At 32.2% G+C, this 24545-nt stretch overlaps 2 protein-coding genes across 3 annotated transcripts in view; one reads left to right on the top strand and one right to left on the bottom strand.

Moving 5' to 3' along the window:
* LOC126749002 (phosphate carrier protein, mitochondrial-like) overlaps positions 1–24545 on the top strand; it is a 101200-nt gene that overhangs the window by 68618 nt on the left and 8037 nt on the right. The window contains exons 1-3 of one of the 2 annotated variants that reach the window (XM_050458606.1): positions 10896–11012; positions 15444–15547; positions 15626–15736. The exons of the other annotated variant lie outside the window; for it this stretch is intronic. Of the exons in view, the coding sequence (XP_050314563.1) occupies positions 15472–15547; positions 15626–15736 (187 nt within the window). The 5' untranslated portion in view covers positions 10896–11012; positions 15444–15471. Of the gene's footprint in view, positions 1–10895; positions 11013–15443; positions 15548–15625; positions 15737–24545 lie in introns of those variants that run through there. 2 annotated transcript variants of the gene reach the window in all.
* Positions 1–24545, bottom strand: part of LOC126749023 (structural maintenance of chromosomes protein 2-like) — a 445423-nt gene that overhangs the window by 22365 nt on the left and 398513 nt on the right. The gene's annotated exons all lie outside the window — the stretch shown is intronic.

The following is a 24545-nucleotide window of genomic DNA, read 5'->3' on the forward strand; positions in this document are numbered from 1 at the left end:
TTTGATTGTTGACACCTTGTCACCCTTGAATCGCATGGAAACAGTATGTATTACTTTACGTAAATGTCAGTAATTCTCAAGTGCAGTTACAAAGTATGGCGCGTTTAACTGAAAAACAAAGAATTGAAATTTTGATGATGGCAGGATATGGCGACAAGAATCGAACACAGGCCGAAGTTTGCGATCTGTTTAACAATAAGTACCCGGAGAGGCCTATTTAATGTTCGGTAGTAAGCAACATTGAAAAAAAGTTTAGAGATTTTGGTCATGTTAGAGACACATATGACCTGGACCGCCCCACGCTTCCAGAAAACAGACAATTAGATATCTTACAAGAAAATCCACATAAATCAACTCGACCAGTTGCTGCAGATCAGTCGGTTGGTAAATCATGTGTTCTAAAATATTTGCATAGGAACAAATGACATCCATATAAAATTCTTTTAATTCAAGATCTTATTGAAAATTATTACATCCGCAGAATAGAGTTTTGTGAAATAATGATAAATAAATGTAATGCAAACCCACAATTTTTCGGTAAAATTGTTTTTTCCGATGAGGCAAGTTTTTTTTAAATGGTTCAATGATTCAAAAATACGCAAAATTTTCATTATTGTGCACCAGAAAATCCACACTGTAGTATGAAAAGTCACACACAGTTTCCAAAGAAGTTAAACATATGGGCAGGAATTGTGAGAACGTAAATTGTGAATCCCTATTTTATTGAGGACGCACTTACCTCTGAAAAATAGTTAGAGTTGCTTTAAAATCAGATAGTACCTAGTTTAATTTCACTTTATCCAAATTAGTGAAAACCCATTTATATTGGCAGATTCGATATGGTTCCAACAGGATGGCGCCATCCCACAGTATCATCGCGAACAGTACAAGATTTCCTTACCAACATTTTCCCAAATAGATTGACTTGGCTACTGTCAGGAAGTTAATGGTCCACAATTTAAACATTTATTTTGATTTTTATGTTTTGTTTTTTTTTATAAACTGTTCCAAAAATTCAGGGTTATTTATAGAAAATTTAATCGCAAATTACCTCATAAATGTTGAGGTTAGGTATACAAAATATACTTTAAATTCTATACAGAATTAAAAAATAAAATAAAAAATTGGTGTTTCTATTAAAAAAAAAGTAGTTGATAGTAGTAGCTCATTTTTGGTTCACCCTGTATACATGAATTCATCATTAAAAGAATCCCGACAAAAAATAAAAATTAACGTGTTCGAGCGTTTTTTTTTCGAACACATCCCTGAACTTTAAATGAATTTGTTCCAAATTGCGCATCCTCAATGTATGCCATTATTTATCAAATTCGCTAAATAATAACCGCCATGTTTTCTACTTCCGGGGTAGGGACTAGAGCGGCACGACCTCCCATAGCTCGTGCGGAACTGGGTGCACTCAAGACAAAAAGTACCACCTTAGTGCCCCAATGGATTACAGAAGCCTGCACTAATTACACCAATGGTGTAATTAGTGCGTGCTACATTTTTTCTCTAATAGATTTCGCTATAAATAGCATTGTCAATTGTGGGTATAGCGGATTGCCTAGTTTTTGGCGATTTGAAAACGACACGTTTGGGTATATGTATGGTCTGCATCAGACGATATAGACTGTGAGTAAGTCTCAAAGTTAAGTCTTTAATAAGAAGTCTTTAAAACATGAATAATGTTTCATGTAATGAATTATTGTGAATTGCCAGTCTATGTTGTTTATCATAGAATAATATATGGAGTTTATTTTTTACTATATAAACTTAATAAATATACCTGGACTGCCAATTCAATGAAAAGTAAATGACCACTACTAGGTGGTCGCCATTTTCCGTTTTTCTTCCCGACTTTGAAGTTAGGGTTGTGTTTTGACCGATGTTCATTGTATCTCGCCTTTGGTTTTTCTTTTTTTGTTTTAGTTCTTTAATGCTTGTTTATAAAAAAGTCCATTCGATTTCAATCAATTTGAAAACCATTTGAAATAATGTTGTTTATTATACAATATTCATGAAATTCTTCATTTTCGACAAAGCAGGGATACTTATCATGCAACATACTATTTTTGTTGGTACATATTTTAAAGCTTTTTTAAAACAGTCCGAGTTCTTGGAGTTCTTATTTACTGACTCCATATATCTTTTTCTCTCCTTTCGTTGACCGCCAGCTTAAAACTATAAAACTATTTATATTAAAAATATAATTACATATTATTAATATTATATAAATAATTATTAAAACAATTTTAGCCAGCAAGAAATACTCTCAGTATAACTTATATTTTAACTTTATAAGGCCCAACTAATTTTAGACTTAGCTAACTAATTATGCAACTTAGATTTTATACTACTATATTTTAGTTCAATTAAATATCTTTTAGGGCTGCATAACTAGGAATTTTTTGCTAAAAAGTTTTCTTAGCATTAGGCATTTCATAGACAACGTTTTCATGTTTTTTCATTTTATTTATAATTATTTAATTAATATTATATTTATGTAAAATATTATACACATGTATTACTACTTTTGATTGTACAAGATGTCAGGAGTCCGACTTGTATGGCCGAAATGAGTTCGTATGGAGTAAGTCCATGCGTTTAATTGCGAGTATTGTTGTAACAGATTACCGCATATGGTATACTTGAACAGGATGTTCATCGGGGTTATCGGTGTAGTTAGCATGAATCATTTCGGAAGGGTAGACTTGTGTAAACTTGATATATTTGTGTTCTGTGATGCTTGGTTTGTTGTTGGGTACTCGAAAACGTTGACGTTATCGAGATCTTATCGTCGGTCTTCGGGGTTTCTGTTATAACGGTCCACTCAAGTTTTGTTAGTATATTTCGGTTTTTGGCACGTTTAACAATTTTCCAGAAATTGGTAGACATTTTTAGAAAGATAGGGTCAAGTGTATTTTTCTTTGCTCGGTCTTATGCTTTCGTTGATTCCTTTTCCGCGATGATAATGATCTAGGATTTCTGGTATTTCATCCTTGTCTGAAGTTCAAACTAAATCCCAGCAAGTTCTTATTTTAGTTTCTTTGTCGACAAATATAAAGCTAAATAATTCTAACGGTTGGTTTCAAATTGTCTTCTATACAGTAAGTTTCAGAGTCAATAAAATTTGTGGGTTTAGTAATTTAGTAGTAATATGTAATTCCAGGTTTTAAGGTCCTAAAATTATTAGATATTTCCTATTTATTACTGATTTGCTATGGACGATGTTAATATTAGAAGACATCAATCACGTATCAAAGTGTTTTTCAAGTCTTCTATTAATTCATGAATGCAAGTCTTGTAATTTCTTTTGCCAAAAGAAGGTAATTATGTTTTTATGGGATTTATCTAAGAGTTGGTTATTTGATCTTTTTGTTTTGGAGTAATCTAGTGATGATGTTGTCTCATAAAGTTTTGTCAATTTATTATATTCTCGTATCATATACTCTTCAGTTTCTTCAAAATCATCTGTAGCAGGAAGACAGGGGTTTTTTCCTTTTCTTCCGAGTAATTCCCTCTTGATCGTTGAATACTTGATTTCCGCGCTACAGAGGGTTCTAAAGGCAAATACGATCGGAAGATCTGTGCCAATGGGACCTTGGCAAAAAACAGCATCTATTGCAAATACTCTTGTATCGGTAGTAAGTAAATTAGGATATGCTAAGGTGGGTTCTGAATTTAAGACTTATTTTAATTTGTTAAAAGAGGTTTTAAATTCTAAATCGAACAGAATATTTGTATCTTTTTGAAGTAACGTGGTGAGTAGTTTCGAGATTTTGGCAAGTGGGTTGAAGCGGCGATAATAACTTGTGAAACCTAAAAAAGATTTTCTATTTTTCTGGGGTTTCGTTTTTAGATTTTGGGTACAGTCGACTTTAGAAGGGTTAAATTTAACACAGTCTTTAGTGAGTAGATGTCCTAAGTATGTGATTTGTTTGCAGAAGAATTAATTTCCTCTAGGAAGACGTTTAAATACATAAAATACCTTAAAACTTTAAATACCTTAAGACGTTTAAGACGGTTAGTGAATGGTGGGGGAATAGATAATAATGTCGTCCATATAGACTAGATAGCGTTCATTTTAGATGCCCGAAGGGATGTTGTCCCGAAGGATGATGACATGTTGGAATGTATACGGGGCATTTTTTAAACAAAATAGCATACAAATAAATTCGCCATAATGGCCATTGTCTACTGAGAAAGCCTTTAAATCTATCTCGATCTAACTAGAAGCAGGGTCGAGGGTGGAGAAATATTGGTATTTTCATAATTGATGCAATATGTCAGGTATGTATGGTAGATGTGGAATGGTAAAGGGTATTTGTCATTTACGGTGCATTCATTTAATTTGATGACACGCTATTTTTGTTTTCCGGAAGCATCCACTTTCTTAGGTAAAACCCAAGACCAGGGTGATGTCGTATGATGCCTTGGTCTAACGTTTTTTTAGCATTCCAATTTAATTGCGTAATTTTAAGTAACGTAATTTTCAGCATTTCAAGCAGACTTCTATTGTGACTTCTTCTTCCAGGTTAAGATGTTCAGTTCTTAAATGATCTTTTATAATATGCCTTTTGTCTATTGGTAATATATTGGAAGTTGTTTTATGCCTTAATGCTAGGGTATTGTTTTAAAATTTGTAAAAATTTGTTTTGTATTTAAATCAATTGTGCATTGATAATTATCTAGAAAATCAAGACTTAAAATTCCATCGAATTCTATGTCTAGGTTAAAAATGAAAACTTTATTTAGGTCTTCCGCATTAAAAGGATCTAGAGTAGATTCGGTAATTTGCAATTTTTGCTTGGTTATGCCTTGAATGGTAATATTTTCTTTGGATCTATTGTCTATTAAAAGTTTAAGGATATCGGAAGCATCTTTAATGTAATATAAATTTTTTGCATTGACGGTAAGAACTGAATTTAGAAAAAGTTTTGTTCGGGGATGTTCAGGTTTGGGTTCAAGTCATCTAGGTTCAACGTTTAAATAATATTCTGGACAGATTGTTCTCTCCGGAAAGTGATTTTGATCTGGAAATGCCAGAAAATTTTGGTAGTCGCTTTCAGGGATTCCATTGTCTTGACAATTTTCCTTATATTGGTTATTATGTGAATATTAGTTCTGATCCTCTTCTAAGTAAGATTCTTGGTTATTATCAAATTGGTTGGAACCTGGTATATAAGAATTATTAGATTTCAAACGATGTGCATGATTTTTATATTTGTTTACTTAGTTTGTATTTTTCTACAAAAGAAAGAAACGGTTATTGTGTTGATCTAGGTTGGGATCTAGCTTGTAATGAGTGTGCGTTGGTGGAAAGCGTTGAACTTGTGACTGATATATATTTGGTCTATGTTATTGTTATAAGAATAACTAGATAGTGTGTTTGTGAAAAACGACAGATAATTGGTATAGTGTCATATATGGCCACAATTGGAACATTTCTTCAAAGATATTCAAATAGGTTGTTGTTGAGGTTTTAAAGTATGACCTAAAGGGTTGAACTTTTAAAATAAAAGACTTGCAGTTAAGTTTGATTAAGTATTTAAAAGATCTCTTGGATTCCCAGCACGAATGATTTGGCCGAATCAAGTTTCAAACCCGTAAGAAAGGTACTTGAAGTCTTAGTATCGATTAGATTACTTTGATCAAGTTTTTGATCAATATTTAGTAAAGACGTATGCATTTTCAAGTTTCGAATTTCTAAGCGATTTAAAAATGTAAGAGGAAATTCATTTGGAAGTTGTCTAAGACGTTGTAGTTTTGTATAAGAGACGATAAATCTCTAAAATCTCCAAAATGAAGATTAAGAAGTTGCTTTATTTCATTATACGATTGTAGATGACTGGAATTTATTAGTATAAGTAAAGTTTTTTGATCGCTTAAAGCCATGTTATTTGCACAGTCGTACAAAATAATACAGGTATTTAATGAAATTTGATCACCTTCATATTCAGGGATAATTGAAAATATCTCTGGAAGTTCTGTTATCTATTTTAGCGATTGTTGCTGTACGAGCTCCTTTCGGAGGGATTTTGATAACTAGAATTATTATATTTGAAAATTAGAATATTTAAACATAAAGATTTATAAAATAATTAAATATTAATCAAATGGGTAGCCTATATCAGATTGTCGAACAAATGGTATCAACAAATCACTTTTATATTTAAAATGAAAACGGAATGTTTCAATTACGTACATTAAAGTCAGATAAATGAAGTTGTCTTATTCTCTATTGGTCAGAACGAACAGAGGTTGTCCGACTGCCTGTGCCAATGAGGGAGGACGTCTTGTTTGCTCTCTGAACATTGTCCGTTGTTCGTTAGGAGATTAGTATGCGCCGTTAACTGTTAGAATTATCTTGTTCTATTCATGTTTTACGGCTCCTACTGACTGCGCCAATCTATTTAAAACTCTAGTTCGCTTTTAAAAAAAGGTTTTATTTATTAAAATAATTGTTATTTAGTTAAAATAATGATTAAAATTGAAAATGCAAATGGACATAGATTAATTACACAACCTAAAACTAATCTTACAGCGCTAACTTAGAATTATTAGGTGTGCTGTATTTGTACAAAATAGTATTATAGAGGTGATAGCGGTTCCCATGGTAGGAACATCGAGTGTGGACAATGGTGGAGCTGCGTCGGCGATTCCCATGGGAAAAAAAAACAGGCAAACGGTTTGCCAATCGGCAGAAATACTTATGTGTTCAATTCCTAGGACTGCTGACTCTAGATTGTTGCGAAATCACTCACATGGATGGTTTTGTATTTCAACATATAACTTGCATAAGGATATTTTTATATCTCCTGTAGTCCATATCTTGCTCCGCACTGCAGAGTCATTTTCTGTGTGTCTGTCCATTTTCGGCTTTCCGTTGCTAATCAGGAAGAACGACATTTGGAGGTGCAGTCAGTGCTGCCATTTTATCTTCTTCTTGTGGTCACCATACGCGGGGCGACGCCACATGCTTCACTACTACCTGCGAGAGACTATAACATTCATACGATTAGCAGGAAGCTTATTCTGGAATTATTCGGTACTGGTATCTGATGAAAGACATAAGATAAATAGAGACAAGGTAGGTATTAGTCAATACAGTGTTTATTATTAATTTTTTTTTTGGTGACGGCTCTCTCTTAAGTTGGTGTCTCTTGCTATTTCCATTATGTTTTTTGTTTTTTCTTTTTTGTTGAAGACTACGATATATGATCTATTGCGAATTATTTTCCAATCAATTATAACAGTTTTGCTCGAGTAGAATTTTGCGTTTTTATTCTCCGCATATTCTTTGGGACAAAGATATTTGTATTAAAGGAACATTTCTGTAGTTTTTTTTCTTTACGCAAAGATTGCCACGTCGTTGTGCAAAATTTTGTGATCTCTGGCAGCTAAGTACGCGCATTTTGAGACAAAGTCTACATTTGTTTTTAAGTACTTTTTGATGCAATATATACTTTTTGCAGAGTCTGGTACAAACAACATGAACTTGTATAACTGTCATAAATCCCTCGGTTTCTGGTATTAAGTTGCTGCGCGTTAGGTATATCACTGATAAAATTAGGATCAACTCATTACCATCTAGTGCTGTAGACAACCTTCTGTGAAGGTTGTTTTTCTTTCTATAGTTGTTTAGTTCCTATGTACCCATTTTATTTTTTTGTTTTAACCATTTTTTTTGCAGGTGCTTCGCCTACAGTGCGATTGACACTGTTATTAAGCAAGTAAGTAAGTATATAGGTTTTCTATATCTTTATCATGTGCGTATTTTAGATTTCCTAGACCTTTTCTTCCTAGGTAAATTCTGTAGATCAGTGGGACTTTATTTGTGTATTCTAAAGCTATACATGACTGCTGGCAAAACCCAGGTGTTAATTGATGCGACTTTTGCCCATAAGCACAGATCGTTTTAACTATTTATTTAAGATATTTCTTTAAAGATTCATCTACCACGCTTTTTCCTTTCGTCTATATTTAAGGTTTTTTTTAGATCTACATATTTATATTTTCGTCCCAAGGAGAGAAAACCTCATGGTCTAATAAAATTATATTATCGCTTTTGTGAATTTTTCCAGCTTTAACATGAACAAACGCGTATTTTTCGAATCCGAAAGACATTTGTTTAGATGCTTAAAGCTCGACACTAACTGGCTTTGAAACTGTTGAGCACTTGCAGCATAACATTTCAGGTCATCCATGAATAGAGTTATTTCGAAGAATGAATTTTAAGACATGACCTTCTTGATATAACTAAGACATAGTTATTTAATTTAAAGCCAGCCAGAACCAAATTGGGTTTAAACTATCTCCCTAGAATATTCCTCCTTAAACTGTTATACTTCCTGTTCTGAGGCTTGTGTTTAGCACGTTTATGCTTAGTGAGCTTCCCAGCATGCAATTACCTGCTCTTAGCAATAAATTGGACTCTGGCTTACTTTTTAAATATTAAGCACTTTCAGCAACCATGAATATAAGTACGCAGTTAATTGCCTTTCTATAGTCTAACCAGGCTATTGAGTTTAGGATTATGCTCTCTTTACTTTCGCAAGTTATATGCATTTTATTGCCATGCTCTACCGCCACAGTTTCTTACATGTTTTTTTTCGTGGTAGCAGCTCTAAGAATGGTGTTGATTATCGGCAAGCATACTATTGGCCTATAGTTTTGAGGATTGTTAATTTCTTTGTTTTTCGGAAAAAGGTATGTTATGACATTATTAAAAAAAATTGGAATCCTGTCTATTGACATTGCACTAATTCTCAACTTTATTAAGATTTACCTGAAGGAATTCGCAATAGTCTTCAGTATCTATTTTTGTGTACAATTTTATATCATCCGCAAACAGTAAACTCTGACAAGACAGTAATTTGGCAAGATCGTTTATAAATAATAAAAAGAGAAGCGGGCCCAAGTTAAATCCTTGCGAAACTCCCGAATACACTTTATATACAGGAGACTTAAAGCCTTCATATTTTACAAATTGTTAACGACCTCGTAAATAAGATTTTATTAAGAACTATTTCAAAAAGTTTGGAGAAATTACATAAAATCGATATAGCTCTGTAATTTTGAATGTCGTTCTTCGGTCGGATTCTATCGGATCTTATCGAATATCATTCTTTTTGAATATTGGGGATATTCTTGCAGTCTTCCATTTATCGGGAAATACTGTTGAAGACAAGATAAGATTAAATATGTGCGTAATACGCCCTGACAAAACGCGAATACAATCTTTAACGACAAGACTTGGTACTCCATCGGAACCGGAGGTTAACTTACTTTTTACTTTATTAGATCTTTTATTGTACAATCCTGAAACAGCATTACTCCGGGAATACATGAAATTCCTTTCTTATTCTGTACATGTTTCCAAAAATTGTAATCTACATGAATTCGATTTTCGGCTGTTCGAGAAAATTTTAAAAAACAACTCTAATTTGTTCTTTAATATCGCTTCGAACTACTTTAAATAGATTTTCATAATAATGAGTTCTACATTTCTTGAGTTTTTTCTGAAATAAATTCTTTAGTTTGGTATTTTTTAAGATACCAGAATTAAACCAGACTGGAAATTTATGTTTTTTAATGATTTTAAGTGGAACTGCTCTATGAAATATTTCATTAAGTGTACTATAAAATCCGTCGCAAGATACATTAGAGATTCAAAGAGGCAAACACCTCCTGCCAGTCAGCAGCTTCGATTAAGCTATAAAACATTGGATAGTTAGCACGTCTAAAATTGAAACAATTCTGTACCAGTAAATTGTGTGTGGAATTATTGGTCTGAGGTAATTTACCCTTAAAATTCACTATTAATGAAGATTATAAGAATCACATTCAACAAAAGAAAAACTACTTAAATTAACTTAACACTAAAACAAATTGGTTATTACTAAGTCCAGAATTCTTCCATTAACATTAAGGACGTTATTACGTTGTACGAATTCCATTATATTCTTAAAAATCCCAAGGTTGATCTCACAATAGAGTCATCCTGGTGACTAAGAAAATTGGGGATATCAAAACCACCTATTATAATTATTTTCATGTCACACAAATATTGCAATGTTTCAAAGTAATAGTATACATTTAGAGGTAACATTTTAAACTCCGTTTAACAGCTAACAATACACCTGAATACCTCCACCCTTCGACAATCCAGTTCTGTTTAGATTTCGGTAACATCGGTGTACATCGTAAATGTCCGGAAACAGTTCAGAGTTCGCGACATTATTTTGTAAATTCGTCTCTGTTAAGATAATCGTGTCTATTTCCGCTAAGTAAACTTCGAACGCTTTGATAACAAAAAACTATAGCGTCGGGTTGGGAAATCAGGCGTAGCTGTTCAGATGAATCTACGAGTGGTTTCTGGATCCCCTTGTTAAGCGAAAATTGTGTTTGAGAAGGGACGAGATGAATGTTGCATATAGCTCCACTTCTTAAAAACACATATATTTCCTTGGGCATACGAATATCTCAGCGTAATTACTCAGCTTTAGTAATTACGCTGAGATATTCGTTAGGTATAACGATCTTAAAGGAAATCAAGGAAATCGATGTTACACTTGTTCTGAGCTTAACAACTGTAGCTTTACATAGAGGTATGTGCGCATGAGGTCAATATTATTCCATGGCATTGTGCCGTCGAGGATGATACAAGACTTGGTTGAAATCTGTAATTTCCGAATCGTGGAATCATTTTGTAGTTGTGTGTTGTTATTATTATTATTTTAATTGTTATTATTATTATATTGTCAATGTTTGTTTTAATCTTATAAGATTAATAATAAATAAATAAACGATTTGCCTAAATAACCTGTTTGATTGGATTTGGCGACGGATAATATGGTACGATTTTTTACTAGTGAAGACGCTCCTTTACGTATATGTTGGCGCCGAAAATAAAATAAAGAGATGTCCCGCAAGTGACGCAGTCATCAATGTCATTCTGTTCTTTCCACCTTTTTGCTGACGGTGGTGTGGTGTGCTATTCTCAATAAGCCGTGAGTTTTTTTTTATTTATTTATAGTGTTTTTTCATTAAAACGGAAGAAACTGGCTTCTATTACAAAGAAAAGGGTTTAGAAACGTCACGGTTGATAGATTTCTTGGATTAAATAATTTTTTTCTTCATTTTTTGACATGTAAAAATTCTACCCTCAGATGCTCTTATGTAACAGACTGCAGTAATTTGCAGGGATTATTGTTCTATTTTATAACAAAAAAGAATGAATTTACTATATTTATGAAAAATATTTCCTATTTTTGCTAAGATTTATAGTTTTAATCCTTGGGTTTTACAAACCCTACATATTGATTTGTAGGTTATCTTGCATTGCAAATGTCAGTAAAGCTCTGTATGTAAGTTTCATCCTATTCTGTTACATAATATATAATTTTTATTTATATAATAACCTGTGGTTTATCTAAATTTACCAAAAACTTGCATAATATAACACTGAATCAATATCACATGCTATTGACATTTCAAGGCTATAATCAAACCAAAATTTATTAAATTACTTGGAATTTGTTTTAGGCATACTTAGCTCAGCTCTTAAATTAAAAAAATTAAAATAGTCTATTAGTATTAAGAAGCTATAGTTTTGTGTTATTATCTTTAGAATAGTTGTGTAATCAATAAAGTTAAGTGTAATTAATATTTATCAGTAAAACTTCTTATCTGGTAACATTTTCTTGTAAATCTCTAATTTTCATATTTTTTACGTTTTTCTTTTTCAACTAAAGCAAGTAAATAGGGTTACTTCTCTATATATAAAATTACTGGATGATTGATTCTAGTTTTTTCTGGAATAAGATGGACTTTAATCAATATCTTGGTCATATGGTTCATAATCCTCTCAGTTCTCACAGTTCTTACACATACATTTAGGCAGTTGGACAGGATATTAAAAATTTAAATCTATTATTGTGGATATCATGAAAACAGGGAGCTAACATTATTTATTAAAATATTGAATATGAGAGAGATTGGTTGAACATAATTTTGTAAATTACTAAGTTTACACTTGATGTTAATGCAAATTAAAGAAAAAACCCTTTAAGGATTGAGCAAGGGATTTATATAAAATATTCTAGAATGCCTAGAGTTTATTCTTGGTACCCGAAAATTTAATCCAACCAAAAGGGTGGGACAGTCAATCTTGTTATGAATAAGGTTATATAAGAACTTTATGGAAAGAATTTCTCTTCTTTTTGCTAAGGGTATAATATTAAATTTATTTAAGTAAAATTGACTATTATCTCTAAACCAGAGATACTTCATAAACTTGTGGTGAATGCACTTAATATCATCTATCAGGTAGCTATAATTTGGATACCAAATTAGAGATGAGTATTCTATTTTTGAGTGTATGTAAGAGCCCAAATTAGATCCTTGCAGAACTCCCGAGCACACTTTATATATATGAGACTTAAAGCTTTCATATTCATTTATTTATTTACGGAATCCATTTACAAAAGTGTTACATAGCATACCCATACAAACATATATATTCAGATACAAAACTATCTATAAATCAATGAAAGGTGTAGATGAGTTAATTAATTAAAGCCCCTATGAAATAATATTCTTTAACTGCCCCTTAAAAGATGTAATCCTAGAGTCAAAAAAGCTTATCTGTCCTGACAGACCATTAGCACTTCGAGCCATTCATGTAATTGGCTCATTAATGCCATAATTGGTATGGTGGAATGGGACTGAAAATATTTCTGATTGTCTATTCAATCTGGAAGGCACCCTAAGTTTAAAAAGAGACAATAACTCGGGACAATCTATAGTAGCATTTAAAACCTTATGCATAAAACATAAGTCGAGTAATGTTCTTCGTGACTCTAATGTGGCTAAGTTCAGGTTATCCCTGACCCACTGATAGTAATACTCCTGTCTCCTGTAACCACACCTAAAAGCAGCCACCCTTAAAAATTTATTTTGAGTTTTTTCAATCTGCTCAATGTAGCAGTTATATGACGGGGTCCACACAATTGAGCGATACTCCAAGATGGGCCTAACAAGAGAGCAATAAAGTAATCTGAAAGTAAACAAAGACAAATCAGTTGTAGACCGTTGCATAAAACCCAGCATTTTCATTGCCCTACCAGTCACCTGATTGATGTGACTTTTAAAAGACAACCTGGAGTCAATAAATATTCCTAATACAGAAACCTCTGTTTTGACACCAATTGCTACATTATTTATTTTATAAAGAAAAGCAATAGGGTTTCTTTGCTTAGAAAAAGTAATCTTATGGCACTTATTGATATTAAGGGACATTCTATTCAAGTGGCACCAATCAAAGAACAAATTAAGGTCTTTTTGCAGGAGCACAGTATCAGAAAGGGATGTGATAAGCCTAAATAGTTTCACATCATCAGCAAACATTAGCACACAACAATTTTCAAGTTTCCAAACTAAATCAATCAAAAAGAGGCAAAAAAAAAACAGGGCCCGAGTGAGAGCCCTGTGACACCCCAGATGGCACCAAAATTTCAGAGGAACATGTACCTCCAAGATTAACAATCTGGGTTCTACCTCTGATGAATCCCGAGATTCACTGCAGAAGAGGCCCCACAATACCTAAAGCCCTAAGCTTTTGCAAGAGTACCCCATGGTTAACCTGATCAAAAGCTTTGGAAAAATCTGTATATATTGAGTCAATCTGAAGTCCCTTCTCCAAGCAGCGGTAGAGGTAGTTGACATACAGCACCAAATTAGCATCCGTAGATCTGCCTTTTATAAATCCAAATTGCTCTTTAGAGCTTTGCGCTCAGGATTAAATAAAGATTTAAAACTCCAGGCAATCCTATGACTGACCAGGCAGTCAAGCAGCTTTGGCAACTCAGATTGGTTACACACAGCCCGATAATTGGAAATTTCATTTTTACTACCAGATTTAAAAATGGGTTTTAGAAAACTTCTCTTCCAGAGAGTGGGATAAGAACCAGTACCTAGAGATTTGTTAAAAATTAACAGTATTGGTTTCGTAAGAACACAAACACATTTCTTTAGGAAGAATGCCGGAATCCCATCTGGTCCAGCGCAGAGCTTATTCTTAGAGGACATAATAACCTCATAAACATCCTGCAACAGAGTTAAATTGCTCAGACAAATTTATTTATCAAAATCAAAAGATGGTATGTCATTGACTTGCTCATCCGTATAGACGGATGACTTTCATTCATGACTTTCATATTCAACAAATTTTTTACAACCTCGTAAGTAAGATTTTATTAAAGCAACTAAATCCTTAGAAAAACCAAAAAATGTTGGCTTATGAAGAAGTACAAAGTGGTCAATGTGGTCAAAAGCTTTGCAAAAATCAAGGTATATTACATCAACCTGACCTTTATTATCTAAATGCTGACACAAATTCTCCTTTAGGCAAGCCAGGTTTACTGTACAGGAGCGGTTTTTGACGAAACCAAATTGATTAGGTGCTATGTCTAATTTGACATGGCATATATTCTATTATAAAGAACTATTTTAAAAAGTTTGGAGAAGTTACATAAGATCGATATAGCTCTGTAATTTTGAATGTTGTTCTTTGGTCCCTTTTTGAGTATCGGGGTTATTCTTGCAGTCTTCCATTTATCGGGAAATACTGTTGAAGACAAGATAAGATTAAAATGTGAGCAAGTCCCTGACAAAACGCGAATACAATCTTTAAAGACTTGGTACTCCATTGGTACCGGAGGTCAACTTACTTGTTAGTTTATTAGAGGTGGTGACAATTTTATCTTCCGAAAAATTATAAGAGCAATTTAGAGAGATGTTAATAGTCTGGCTCCCTTCAATACCAACATTAATACTAGATGGGTCTGACTCAATATATACGCTTTGAAAGAAAGTTCCAAATGCATCAACAATTTGCTGTGGATCTTTTATTGCTATATGATTTTGAAACAACATTACTCTGGGAATACCTGAAATTCCTTTCTTATTCTGCACATAGTTCCTAGCTGATTAATGTTAACATTAATCAGCTGACTTTTATTGCCAAGTTAAATAATTTATTGATAAATTACTTGTGTTGAAATTTAAAATGTTTGAAATTTTTGTTTAATTAATAATTAATAATTTAAGTTTGAAATTACTTAATTGAGTAAAAACATATTTATTAAAGAATTTAATTCTTTAAATTTTGGACTAGTGCGTAGAGTAATTTGGTATTTTTGATTTTCTTTGTGTTTTCTATGGTAGTAGAAAAAATGTTGTATGTTACATGTGTTATGTGTGTGTGTAAAGTCCCCTTTTTTATTCATGGGAATTGTAAAATTTTTGATTCATAAAAAAGTATTGTTTAAACACTTGATACATAAATAACTATTTTAAGTTATAATAATTTTTAAAATACTTTATTAAAAAAATTGCCTGTAATAATTCAATGTTAAATATATGAGATTTTCTTCTTACAGGTCAATAAATTATAGCTAAGAATTCAGCATGTTTTCATCTCTTTTTCCCAAAGTTTGGTGTCAGGCGGCTGAAAGCACACCAGAACCAGCAGCACCTCAACAAGGTAAATTTGAATTTAGTCGAGAGTAATGAAACTGTAAAAAGTATTCAGTTTACTATAGTCTGCCAATTTATTTTTAAGGTCTTGTTAAGTCTTTAGTCGCCGGAAGACAGATTGCCGCCGCAGCCGTAGTTGAAGGTGACAGCTGTGAATTTGGTTCATTAAAGTACTTTGCCCTTTGTGGTTTGGGAGGTAAGAATCATCAGATTGAATTTACCTTCTTTTTTTCTGTTACCATACACATTTTATATGTTTTTACTTTAATTTTATATAATAATTAACTTTTAATTAATAAATTTTTAAGTTATCTGAAAGGGAATAAAATATGTCTTTTTATTATTTTTATTTACAGGGTGTCCATTTAGTATCGGGGTGCTCAATTGCGGCTAAACCTTGAAACAGAAGAAATCTTTAATAGGGGGAATGTTAAAAGTTTCAGAGGCTACTTTTTAAAGTTTGGTTGATACAGAGGGTCCCAAAAAAACGTGGTACATAATTTGAATTTTTTAAAAAATAGAACCACTTATATTTTTTTTCCGAAATGGGAGTCCCATTTGACTCTCTCTTTAACCCTAAAATGCGATATTGACTATTTATTAAGAATTTAAAGAATTTTTCACAAAAATCAATGTTTTCCTTAAATATTAGTATTTATATTTAGTCTTTTTTCTTTAAAAAAAATCTATGTATAGTCTTTGGCTAAGTTCATTTTATCTTTCGAAATTTCAATATTTATTTTTTTTTTACAGGGTGATTAAAATCGTTACTCAAATAATGGCATTTTCAATTCAATTTTACACTATTTTTTTTAAATGGAACAGCCTGTATCTAGCAATGCCTTTTTAACAGAGTATTCTTTGATCTATAATTTGATACCAACCAGTTTGCCAAATTTTCTTGTTAAAAGAAGAGTGATACATATTTTTCATAGGCATTAGAACACTTACGACGAACACAATTAATAGATATTTTATGGAATTAGAATGACGAGCGCTTTGTCACTCTGGTCAATTCTATTTTGAACACGTTTTAGTAAGAAAAAAAGTGAATACTTGTAATAACCATAATAGTAGTATTAATCCCTGATGCTCATCTGATTTAAAAATAGGAATTTTTTTCTTACAAGTAAAAAGTTAGCGATAATTCATTTATTTTTTGTTGTGTGATGTATACCAATTATAATGTTTACTTATCATCCATGTTAAGTAAATTTGTGTCAAAATGAATTACTCTCAGTGAGAATTAGTAAATTAAATATGATTATCGGTGATCCCCTTGGGAACTATTTTTTGGCTACAAGGATTTATTAGGAAACGTTTCAAATAACCGACATCCTGATGATAGAGTGTTGACGAAATTAAAAGAGCGATTGGAGCGTATTGGAAGCATAGAGTACAAAAAGCAAACTGGAATGAAAACAGTGTTAAATGAAGAAAACCGATTAATAATCACCATGTCGGTCGTTGCAACACCGGAAATTAGGTCTTTAATTACAACTAAATGAGAACTTAGAAATATCGAAATCGTCCGTGAAACAAATGTCTCAAGGAAAAAAATATAATACTTATCATGCGCAGTTACATCAAGAACTTGCCAAAAATGATTTTGAAAAAAAAAACTTTTTGTCAATGGGCGGCAGAAAACGGGTTTTTTTAAAAAATTGGTACCTTTCAATGACTAATGTACATTCCATAGAGATGATTCTGTGATTCATGATTCAGATTCTGTGATTCATGATTCAGAAAAGCCCCATCGAGTTATCAATAATTTTTAACACAGATGGAGCATCAATGATTGGGGTGCCATTGGTGTACATGATTTTGTTATTGGTCCATACTTTTTTGAAACGCTTCTGGATTTCTCCTTATGGGGAAGTGTGGGAATTTATTAGGGAAGATATGGTGGAGCGCATATAAGAGTCTTTTAGACGTATTATGCCTTCACGCTTCGTGTAGTTAGATCATTCGCACGTACGGCTGATTTGTGTTTGGAGCAAAACGTTAGACATTTTGAGCAATTTTTATGATCGAACTTATTTATAATGTTTCTAATTAATGTTTTTGGCGAATTCTTGATGTAATTGAACTTGATGGGAGTCACATTTATTTTACTCGTGGCATTTTGCTACGGAAGATTTCTGTTTTTGTCCCTGTTTGTTTTACTCTAATTTTCGGACTTTCTACAACCCACTTGGTAAATGCCAATTTGATTTCTTCATTTAAAACTGTTTCTAGGTGGTCTAGTTTGTTTTTTATACTCTACGCTTCCAGTATGCTCTAATAATTCTCAAGTAAAATTAAATGTTGTAATGCCTATATAAAAAAATATTTCATTTTTCTTTTAAGAACAAATTTTGAGAAAACAGATATGGCAATAATAGATACGGCAATACAATTAGATATTGGCAAATTTATTGGTATCAAATTAAAGATAAAAGAATGTTCTATCAAAACGAGTTATTAGATACGGGGTGTTCCATTTAAAAAAATTGCGCAAAATTAAATTGAAAATATCATTATTTAAGTAACGATTTTAATCACCCCGTATAAAAAAAACTAAATTTTGGAATTTCAAAAGATAAAATCAACTTAGCCAAGAACTCTACATAGATTTTTCAAAAAAAGAAAAAACGTCGGTGGTAAATATTTATATTTAAGTGAAACTTGAAAATTTAATTTTTTAATTGTTATAATAATTAGGCAACGTCGCATTTTAGGGCAAAATAATTTTGGGGTTAAAGAGAGAGTCAAATGAGACTCCCATTTCGGAAAAACAAATATAGGTGGTTCCATTAAAAAAAAAAAATATGTACCACGCTTTTTTGGGACACTCTGTATCAACCAAACTAATTTTAAAAAGTAGCCCCTCTAACTCAATTAATATTCCCCCTATTAAAGATTTTTCCTTTTCAAGATTTAGCAGTAATCGAGCACCGCGATATTAAATGGACATCCTGTATAGACATAAATATCAACTTAACAGCAACATTATAAATGAATTAGTTCTGTCTAATACATTTAAATTTACCCAAAACTCTCATTCTTTATTTTAGTATGGGTATACACGATCCAGTTTCAACGGATGCGGTACCGCGTGGCATATACGCGACACACTGCGTTGAAAACGGATAGGCACTAAAAAAATTCCAAAATTTAATTGCTTCGAGACTTTCATCGGGAAATAATGTCTTCATTGCTAAGAATTATTTGGTGGTCTTGAAGCAGATGATTTTTTGCGAGAGTCAGTATAACGTAAAAATTGAAGACATCCATATTTTGAAAGTGGTGTAGAAAAAAAAATCGACAAATTTCATACAAATATTCGGCAGTATCATGTAAGCTTTTCAATTAATACAGAATGTCTAAAAAATCATTTGGCGAATTGTTAACTGTATTAAAACAAGATATTTAATGTAATAAATAAGGTGAAAATAGCTAAAAACGCGCGTTACAACCGGAACGTGTATCGCGATACATTTAAGTACGTGTGTTGGTTAGGGACCATCCCGTCGTCCGTTGCTACCGTAGCAAGCTGCGTTGCTCTTCCGTCGATGCGGTGCTAACGCTTCGTGTATCGCCTCCTATTTAAACCTATGTGTTGTACTAATGCGGTACCGCACCGTTTTTACCGCATCTGTTGAAACCGGATCGTGTATACCCGCAGTAAAAGTTATATTTTGAATTGTGCGCAATATGGGGGGTAATTTGGTTATTATGTTGTACATTTGCTTTCAGTGTTTTTATTGTAACAATACTAATAGTAAAAAATTACAAAACGAACCACCCTTAATAACTTCTTATAAAAAAACACGTCTATTTAGATATAAAGGGAAAGTTTTTAATTTTTTATTTGACAAAGTTCTGTCAATCACCTCCTTACCTCCAGCTAACCTCATTTTGATATGTCAATTGGGAATCCCCATCGTGTGATACAATAAAGCAGCATTAAAATGTCTATTCAACAGTGTAAAAAAAAAAAAAAATCGCTTGAAAAATTGATGCAAGCTGAAGCAATTTTAGCAGTAAAAATGTATGATAATAAATAGTTCTTTGAGTCCAAATATTTTTGTATGAATGTTTGGATACTAAACGAAAATAATTTGTATTTCTAACAAGATAGAACTCTCCCGCACTACCCTTTGACAGTTTGAGAGTAGCTGAATGAACGGTTTTCAAAGATGTGAATTGACTGGCGTGGTGCAATTGAATAACCCGCGCGAGACTTAACACCACTAAATTTTTTTGGAGGTATTTAAAAAGCAAATTTTATAAAACCCTACCTGAAAATGTAAATGATTTAAAGGATCGAATTACTCGCGAATGTAGAAATATTAGCAGACAAACACTTGCCAATTTTTGTGAGGATTGTCTCGCGAATAACGGAGCATATTTTAAGCACTTAATAAAATTAAGTCTGTGAACTCATTAAACTGTTTATTTTTTAAACAGCGTTGGGTGGTCAGTTGTATGGGCTTTGAAATGATGTATCACACTATAGGATAGCCATTTGACATACCAAAGTATGACGTCGATAAAATATTCATTATTACCAGACATTTTAGCTCAGTATTCTCTGGTATGTCAACCGATTAAAATTTTTTTGGCACTGTTGAACAGACATTTTAATGTCTGAACCGACATGTGACATATCAAAGTGAGGTGAGGACGTGATTGACAGAACTTTGTCAAATATAAAATTAAATGTCCCTCTGTATATCTAGATTAAAGGGACTGGTTCAGAATGAAAGTACTGTAATTTTATTTTATTTCATTTATCAAAAACAAATAGGATGTTAACAGGCTGAAACCCAATGGAACATCCACAAATAACAAAGTGTTTCAGGTGTACTTATACAAAATTAAAAAATAGTACAAGAGCAGAAATACAATAAAGTGCTAAGTTTTTGTGTTCTTGTTAATTAGAACGAGGATCTCTGATTCTCTTCTTAAACAAAGAAAGAGAGCGGCAAAATAAATCTACAGAAAAAAAATGTTGAATTATATAAGAAAAGCATACGACTTAACGGCGAATTCCTTGCAACATTGGTTCTATACAAACAGACTGAAAAGAAATAAGAAGTTCAAAAATTTCGCTAAGGTATATGGAAAGGTATTTGGGATATTAGATAACTCGAGTTAATCTTATTTTTAATTATTTTATAGAGAAAGAACATGTTTGTGTGAGAGCGCCGTGTTTCAAGAGAATATAATTGATATTTAACAAAAATCTTAAAAATTTATTTTGTATTGCTTCCAATTTGTTAGCATGCATCGCATATTGCGGAGCCCAGACGACGGAGGCAAAACCCAAACGACTATAAATACAGGCAAAATATACTGCTTTTAGAGAGCTTTTACAGGTTAATAGCCTACTATTTCTTACAATTAATCCCAGCTTTCGATTACACTTGATGCTTAAGTAATTAATATATTCTGCGAAAGTTAGCTTTTGATCATATATGACACCCAGATCCCTCACTTTATCAGTCCTCTTAAGTAAAATTCCATTAAAATTATAGTCGAATTGAAATAAGTTAGTATTACGTGTGAAACTAATAAATGCGCATTTATCATAATTAAGGTAAAGTTTATTTCTCTGACAATACTCATAAAATCTGTCCAAATCATTTTGTAAGAGAAAGCGATCGCCGAGATTATTGATGCAAGCAAAAATCTTAATATCGTCTGCATAAAGTAATATTTTGAAAAACCTAAAACATTTTATAACATCATTTAAATAGATTATAAATAGTAACGGCCCCAAGTAGGAACCTTGAGGTACGACTGAGGTAACTGGATATGTGGAGGACTGGTGGCCATGTACAGTGACATACTGGGATCGATTAAAAATGTACGACGCTCACCACCGCAGGAGATCTCCATGAACTCCCACTCCAGCAAGTTTCTGTAATAAAGTGTTATGATCAATTTTGTCAAATGCTTTGCTGAACTCGGTGTACACAGAGTCTATCTGCGTCTGACAATCCATTGAACAGAGTATATATTCCGAGTAAACAACTAAGTTGGAATCAATTGATCGTTTGGGAAAAAACTGTGCTACTCATCGATAATTATAGGTTTTAGAAAATGTATCAATTTATTATGAATTAATAATTAAAAAATTTTACTGAAGATATCAAGTTTACTTATTGGTCTATAATTTTTCACACTAGATTTTTTCACCACTTTTATAAATTGGCACCACATTAGCCATCTTCCACTTGCAAGGGAACACACATTGCTTAAGATATAAGTTATAAATAATAGACAATGGTTTACAAAGCGAATGTGCACATTTTTTTTACAAAAAAAGACGGTATACCATCAGGCTCGCCACCCTTACTCTCGTCCAAGTCACACAGAGATCCATACTTCCTCTGAATCTAAAAAGAATGCATCAGGAATAGTTGCATCAAATATGGGTGAATTATTATGATTTACTAACTGTATATAGGATTGAAAAGCTCCCCTAAAAAAATTTGAGAATAGTTGGCTGACCTGAGGTCCCTTACTTATACATAAATTTATGTTATGATCTTTAAAAATGTCCCCCCAATCAAAATGATCAAAATGCAAATTTAGACCATCGTAATCACCTTTTTTTAAATTATAGACATTAGGATTATTCTTGCAATTAAGTTTATCCACAGGTAAAAGGCAAATATCAGATTCCATAGATTTATGATGGTGGTGCTCTTGGACCAAAGACAGCTGACAGTGCTTAATATTTTGACAAAACACTTAATCGTTGGTTAAAATTCAATCAAGTATTCGGTTATTTTGGTTTTTGAGATTATTTATTTGGAAAAGACCAAAAAAGTTAAGCATATCATAAAAAGTATTAAATTTAGGGTTGTGATTTTCATCTACATAGTAATAGAAAGTTTCTCTCGGTATCCAATTAATAGTAGCGAAGTTAAAATCACCGCAGATTAAAATTTTGTCCCCTAATATAAAATTTGGTATGCTATAAAACTTATCCAAGAAGCAGGTTAGCGCAATCATTACGTGGTGGAATATAAACACAACAAAAATGGGCTTTACCGCCATTTTTAAAGTAAATCGTAACCCAGACATCCTTTGCATCACTGTCCCACTCTGAACATCGCACAACAGTATATTCGTTTCACGCTCCCAGTCTGTTCTCGGTCTCGTCGAAAAACATGGTAACCATCGAATAGTTCTGAATCTAAAATATCTAAAATACCAGCATTCAACCAGGTTTCTGTTAGAAAGATACAATTAAAGTTATTGGAAAGTAAATTACACTTGAAATCCTTGAGTTTTAGATATTACATTTTGATAAAAAGATGAAAAAAACATGAATAGGATATATTAAGACTAAGAAAATATCACTGCCGCAAATCTAAGTTAAATTTTAAAGAAAAAGCCTACATAGTAAGTAAATCTTCCTCACTTCTTATTTGCTTGACATTGCTTCCGGTCATTGTTCGCACTAAAATATTGCCATTATTAATCCAGACATATTTGTAAGACTTGGCTCGAGCTTGTTCGCGAGTTTTTTTTAAAAGGGAGTTTATTATGTGGGGATAGATGTTCATTTATGAATATTATTATTACCTCTTCTTAGTTTTGAGACCTGGAGAACATTATCTCTTACTTTGCGTGATGCATATTTTATTACCACATTTTTAGGCTGATCTTTGCGAAAGGATTGAACCCTCTGCGCATGCTCTATAGCATCTTCTTCAACTTCAACTCCGATCAAGGTGTGAATTTTTTTGACTATGCTAATAAGATCCAATAACATAATCGCTAAAATAATAAGAAAATAAAATAAAAAGTAACCGTACCAGTTTACCTGTATATTTAATTTATTGTTGAAATAAGATTCTCTAATTTTTTTCTGTCAAAGCTTGATGCTTGCTGGAATCTTGTTGTAAATGATGACAGCATTCTACGAAAAACTTCGCCTGAAATATGGTAAATAATACCGAAGAATGCTTAGTCTATTAAAAAATCTTATGTTGACATTAGGTCTATGTACCAATTTGTTAAACAAATAGAGGGGTGAAGATGTAAGATTAATTCTGGGGACAAAAATATTGAAATACTGGAATAAATTTTTTTTACGAAGCCAGGCAGTTAATTTTATATCATAGTCTCAATCATATTTTCTAGGGATAAATATAAACCTGCAATAGGTATTTTGAAAATTTTACAATCTATAAGCAGTAAACTTATCGAGGCAACTATAATAACCTACATTACAATATCTAAGAATAGGTAATATTAAAGATTCATAAAGGTTTTTTTCTGAGCTTAAAATTTATTATTCTTTTGTTCATATAAATATTCATGTAGATCTTAATGCAAAATAAGTTTTTTTTATGAACTGAAAAATCTAAAATCTCTTTTAAAAAAGGCCTTTTACACCTTTTTTATTTGTAAAAAAACACATAAGAGAAAATTTGGACGCATTATGTTTCAATATATATTGCTGCGTGTAAATATTCTTTGTGTTCAGATCATTATTTATTTTCATTGAAGCTTCTTGCAGTTGATTCATTTTAAATGAATGCCGTATCGTCCGCAAAGCTTTGTATTTTAAAAGTTTTTACAACGTCGCATGTAGAAATATATACCAAAAAATAAAAATTGGCCCAAGGATTTTACCTTAAGGTACTCCTGAAGTAATTTCATGAGAATGTGAAAACTCATATTATATCCATCACCATCATTTGTTTTCTTTTTCTAAGGCATGCTTGAAAGAACATGACTGCATTCTGATCCAGTCCATAGTACTGTAGCTTTCCACACATAACGTCATGATTCAGTATATCAAACGCTTTGGAAGAATGCAGCAGTACGAAGGATGATATATTGCTCTGGTCAAGACTAAAGCTATTATTTAATCTGGTATACATATTTAATATCCGCTAACAACGAAGTAGTACTATAAGTCTTGCAAAAACCAGAGTGTCAATTAGAAATTATTTTGATTTTTTATGAAGTGGTCATAGAGCTGCTAATGTAAATAT

The sequence above is a fragment of the Anthonomus grandis genome, chromosome 2 (genome assembly GCF_022605725.1).
Source record: "Anthonomus grandis grandis chromosome 2, icAntGran1.3, whole genome shotgun sequence".
Lineage (NCBI taxonomy): Eukaryota > Metazoa > Arthropoda > Insecta > Coleoptera > Curculionidae > Anthonomus > Anthonomus grandis.